General features: G+C 36.2%; 1 protein-coding gene across 1 annotated transcript in view; it reads left to right on the forward strand.

The window, feature by feature from the left end:
• The window catches only part of LOC149085743 (uncharacterized), an 87469-nt gene extending 81949 nt beyond the window's left edge, over positions 1 to 5520 (forward strand). Inside the window, exon 16 of the mRNA XM_089232137.1 lies at positions 4640 to 5520. Within this exon, the coding sequence (XP_089088263.1) occupies positions 4640 to 4844 (205 nt within the window). The 3' untranslated portion in view covers positions 4845 to 5520. The remainder of the gene's footprint in view (positions 1 to 4639) is intronic.
• The last annotated feature ends 480 nt before the right edge of the window (positions 5521 to 6000 follow it).

Here is a 6000-nt window from a genome sequence, read left to right on the forward strand (position 1 = left end):
GAGACTTGCACTGAAAGAGCGGCCGCTCTGAAAACAAAGGCTCCTTTTTCTTTAAATGCATTTTATATTTAAGACAAATTTTTCATTTCACATGAAATGGTTCAAAAACTTTCAGAAAGAGAAGTGGAGGTATATCTGGAAGAAGGTTAAAATGTGAACATGTGAGTTAATCGGGATTGAGTGACTAGTAACTCAGATGATGTGATTTGTGTTAAAATTCAGCTCACGATTTGGCTGTTTTCTGTTAGTTCGCGAGCATCCATATCAAGAAAAAATCTTCGTCAGTCGAAAAATTCATAAACCGAGGTGATCGTTAGCTGAGGTATAACTGTATTTGAATGCAGTTTGTGAAAAAGGGATTCTCACGAAGGGTGTTGTTGTGTCCCCCCCCCCACACAGAAAAACCGTTCGTAAAATTTCAGCCGGCGATTCGTGGATGAGACTTAGTGCTTTATTCACCGATGTCAACATGGAGATGGAAACCTTACAAGTGCCGCTAACAGAAAAATTCAGAAATGAGCTGTTGATCCTTGCATTTTAGAGAGGACTCTGATTTGCATATTTCCAGCGATTTGCTTACGTTTAACGCCCTCTATCGACAAAAACTTAAACACTGAAGTTTTTTACCAAAAAAAAATTCCTCTTTCGTGGAAATAACTTTTTCGCAAACCGCATTCAATCATACTAAATTCTTCAAGTGTTTTATGAATTTTTAAACTATTTACGAATTTATGGGACACCCTGTTTTTATAATATTCAAAATATAAAATAGTTTTAGAGAAAAATTAATAAAATAAAAACTACAAGATTAATTAACAGATCTCGCTTTTGCTTTTAAACTCAAGTGCACGATCCTCCATGGATCTTATCATATTCTGTAGGATTCCAACATCAATACTATACCATGCTTCCTAAGGTAAATTGCTAAGATTCCTTCACTACTGATAAAGCTCTTCAATTCATCAACAGTCGAATTCTGTTTTCCATTTGCATACACGTCTGTCATAAGTAGATCCCGGATTATATGCCAAAGCATATGTGCATATGCATTTGCATATTTTGGTCTTTTTTAGCATTAATACATATAAATGCATAAAATCAAAGAATTTTCAGTATAAGTGCATATTTTGGAAGGTTTATTTAAACTCACTCAATTTTTTCAATAATTTTTCAAATAAATATTGTTCATAATATTGTCGAAACATCGGTTTTTTTCCCGCAGGTGAAATTTAGTGAATTTATATATATTTATAAAGTATTTTACAAATATTAAACCGTTTTATTATAAGGCTATTTCTAGAGATATGTCAAAAGTGTTAAATGTTTTTCAGAAATAGTGTCGAAATTCCTCTTTTGTTACTGGTTTTTTGCTATTGAGCAGCTACAACAAACTGGAAATTAAAAAATTCCTGAATAAAAAATATGTAGAAGTTATTTGCATATAAATGTATATGCGGTATATATATATATGAAGGCATATTTATTTGTAAATGAATACATGCGCACGAAGAAATAGAAAAGATGCATTTTAAAAGCACAACTGTTTTTTTTGCATGATAATTTTTTTAATGCATATTTTCTCATTTTTTGTACATATTTTGGCATTTTAAGTGTATTTTGGCATTATAAGTGCATATCTACATTTTTAAGTGCATATTCCTACATTTTTAAGTGCATATTCCTACATTTTTAAGTGCATATTTGCATATTTTTAGAGCATATTTTGCCACTTTTTTAGTGCATATAATCCGGGCTATAGTCATAAGTATGCTCCATTCTCAATACGGTTGAAGTCAGGACTCATCACTAGCTAATCTGAAGCCGATACATTTTCATAATAAAGGAGATGTTTTGTGGCAGCTGATCTTTTGACAGACACATTACCGTGTTAAAATGCCCAGTTTGGTATTCCTAAATCTTACAAATCGGTAGCAAATTTTTCTTTAGAGTCCTCTTGTAGCTCAGCATTTTGACGACAATTCAAAAGAGATAAGGAAGCCTGACCATTGAAAGCAAATGTTGTCCGTACCATTACCTACGTAGATGCCATGTTTCTTTTGCATAGCAAGTTTGTGAAAGAACGTGCCGTGTTTATTTTGTATAGTAGTTTCCTTTAAGAGGCGGATGCGAATTTCTTCTGCAGAGCTATTTGTGACAGAGACAATGCGACTTTTCTCTGCGGAGTAGTTTGTGGAAGAAACTGGTTCACGTTTTATTAACGAATTGTGGAAAAGACAAGGAAAGTTTCTTCTGCAGAGCAGATTGCGGAAAAAACAAATGTTTCTTGTTATGAAGATTGTGGAAGAAGCGATGTCATATTCCTTTAGCAGAGCAGTTCACAGAGAAAAAGAAGGGTGAATTTTTTCTTCAGAGCTGTTTTGTGAAAGTGACAAAGACAGCTTTTTTCTGCAGAGTAGTTTGTGGAAACAAAAACTCGTTCAAGTTTCTTACTGTGAGCAGTTTGTGGATTTATGTAAGAAAGTATTATATACTTTTTTTGCAGAGCAATGTGCAGAAGAATGCATATTCACGTTCCTTAGCAAATTGCGGAAAAGACGAAGTTGTTCATTCTTGTTGAGAAGTTTGGGGAAGAAGCGATATCATGTTTCTTTTGCATAGTAGTTCATAGAAGAGATGGGTGAAAATTTCTTCTGCAGCTGAAAGATACACGGTGAGAACTTTTTTCTGCAGATTTGTATGAAGAAGAAATTGGTGCACTTTTCTTACTGAGCAGTTCGTGGAAGAAGCGATTACATATTTCTCTGGAGTTTGGTCAGAACATGATATCTCCAAAAAATGACTTCTTGATCTAAAAGTAAGTCTTGCTAATTATAATTAATTAGAAGTCAGATAAATGCACAAATACGTGCGTAGGCTAAACAACATGCTGATGTATGATATTTTCATTTGTATTTGTGTGCATGCTTTACTTCGGAATTTTAAATGACAATGAAAATGCTTATATCCCAAAAATGTGATTTTGGAGTTATCATGTTCTGACCAAACACCACAGATGTCTTCTGTAAAGCAGTGCGCCAGAAAAGCATGTTCACATTTCTTAGCGAATTGCGTAAGTAACAAAGGAAGTTTCTTCTGCAGAGCAGTTTGTGGAACAAAGTAGTTCACGTTTTTTATTGGGCAGTTTGTTGAAGAAGCGAGTACGAATATTTTTCTGCAAAATATTTTGCAACAACCGATATCATGTTACGTTTGCAGAGCAGTTCACAGAAGAAACAAGAGCATATTTCTTCTGCAGCCCGGTTTACGGAAGAAACAGGTTCACGTTTCATAGCGAATTGTTGAAGAGACAAAGCAAGTTTTTTCCTGCAGAGAAGTTTGGGGAAGAGACAAGGGAAGTTTCTTATGCAGAGTAATTGTGGTAGAAATAGGGGTTCACGTTTTGATGTCATGTATCTTTTGTAGAGAAAGTTTGAATGATGTCGTGTCCTTTTTTTTTGCAGAGCAGCACTGGAAAAAAGACAATGAAAAATGTAGAGCTATTTATGAAAAGAACAATGACAACTTTTTTCTGCAGAGTAGTTTGTGGGGGAAACTGGTCCACGTTTCTTACTGTGCAGTTTGTTGAAGAATCGATTACATATTTCGTCTGCAGAGCAGTGTCTTGGAGAAGCGTGTTCAGGTTTCTTAGCGAATTGTGGAGTGGCAAGAGAAATTTCTTCTGCAGAGCAGTTTGTGGAAGCAACAGGATCATGTTACTTATTGAGCGGTTTGTGGAAGAAGCAATGTCGTGTTTCTTTTACAGATCAGTTCACGGAAAAGACAAGAGCTTATTTTTTCTGCAGACTAGTTTGCGAAAGAAATAGGTTCACGTTCATAGCAAATTGTTGAAGAGACAATGTAACTATTTTCTGCTGAGTAGTTTGGGGAATACACAAGAAAATTTTTTTTGTGGAGAGCAATTGTGGAAGAAACAGGTTCACATTTCTTTTTGAAAAGTCTGTGGAAGAAGCGATGCCATGTGTTTCTTTTGTCGAGTAGTTCACGAAAAAGACTAGAGTACGTTTCATCTACAAAGCCTGCGAAAGAGAAAAGGCCCAACTTTGTTCTGCAGATTACATTATGGAAGAAACTAGTTCACGTTTCTTATTGGGCAGTTTGTGGAAGAAGCGAGTACTTATTTATTCTACAGACTGGTTTGCGGAAAAAACAGGTTTCCGTTTCTCAGCGAATTGCGGAAGAAGCAAGGAAAGTTTCTTCTGTTAAACAGTTTGTGGTCGAAACAGGTTCACGTTTCATATTGAGCAGATTGTGGAAGAAGCAATAGCATATTATTCTCTTGAGTGTACGTGAGAAACGGGTTTCTTAGCAAAATATTGGAAGAGGCAAAGAAATTTTTTTTCTGCAGAACAGCTTAAGGAAGAGACACACACAAGTTCAAGTTTCTTAAATAATTTATATTCTTAGTGACGTCTAGCCAAGAGTGCTTCAGCACCCACAGCATTTCATAGCACGGGGTTGAGCACCCCGCATGTCTAAAACACTTCCGACATCACTGCACATTCAGTTTTCACTGAGTCCCATGTAATTCAGACATGTTAAATAGTATATTTTGCGATTTCAGTCATAATTACTATCAAGTATATTTTCATTAATAATTACATCATAATTTCTTGATTAGGTGCGCGGAGGAGAACACCGTTTTCGAAGCATGTCGCGGTAACAATATCAGCAACGTGACGGCCATCATACCACCAGACGATATACTCAACCAGCACGGAGCACCTTTACCAGTATGGGCCAACATCCTGGTGCTGATGCTTTTCCTGCTCGTCTTCAGGTTGCTCGGATACCTCAGCCTCAGATTCTTCAGGCATCCCAAATGAATCATCAATCCAATTATCCATCATCATCATCATCATGCTACGCTATTCGCTGTTGCTACGCTAAATGCTATTTATTTGAGCTTTGTTTGAAATCTTAATAATCCGATACGAGCTTAATGTGACGCTTCTTCTTCTCCTTTAATTAAAATAATCAAAACATGTGTTAATTTTTTTCACTCGTGTGAAAAAAACAAATCAAAACAATGTTTTCTTCGCTTTAAGTTGCGCGTGTGCCTTTGATGTGTATGTATACAGTGTGTTCCCCGCGTGTATGTGTGAGATTCGGGTTGGAAACATTTTTTAGAATGGGTTGGTCGCTACCAACCATATAAAACATGATGTACTCAATGGTAAACTGACCTGATAAGCGCTTTCCTTTAATGCATGCTACATTTCCGTTGACGTCATTTCCGGTCATTTACAAACAATTTCGGCCAGAATTCTATGTTTGGAGTCACCGCCAAATTGACGACAACTACTACTTAACACTTTACGATGAAGGACGTAATATTTCGTCCAAACGCCAGTGGGATAAACTTAAAATACTCTATCTGTTTTCTTTCCTCTCTCCTCAGCACCACAAAACTTTGCAACCCTATAACAAAAAGTAGCTCTTTTCATCTGCGTGATGAGGTGGAAAAACTTCTTTTCTAAGGGTAAATAGAGGTAGTACTATATACATGTACATAAGAGGGGGAAAGAAAACAGGTAGTTGAGGATGAAAAGAGAAATATACTTCAAACCCATACTATCTCTTATCTTTAATACAGATAAGACCGAGTATGATAATATGCTATTCTTCTCTTTCATCTGTTTTTTTTTCTTACTTTTCTACTTTTTTTCCCTTCTGTTTTCTAACATTAGGTTTAGAACAAGGTTATCAAAACTTGTATCGTTTTATCGCCGATTCATCAAGCAGAGTTCATCCGAATTTCTCGCCAAACGCTTGTGAGGGAAGTGGTTAACCGTTCATGCATTCCGTACACTATCCTCGGCGGAAATTAAAATCGGTGACTGCGGGAAGTTCCGGAAGAGTTGTTGGGCAAACGTTTCTTCTGCTGGGAGTCACCAAAGACTAGCCAATTTGACGATGCTTTCGTTTATGGAATCCAGGCCTAAACAATGCTAAATTCATCGAAATAAGATATTCTGCGCA

Source organism: Pholcus phalangioides, unplaced genomic scaffold, assembly GCF_987345545.1.
Source record: "Pholcus phalangioides strain wild (caught in Gottingen) unplaced genomic scaffold, Ppha-v1.0 ptg000005l_1, whole genome shotgun sequence".
Taxonomy (NCBI): domain Eukaryota; kingdom Metazoa; phylum Arthropoda; class Arachnida; order Araneae; family Pholcidae; genus Pholcus; species Pholcus phalangioides.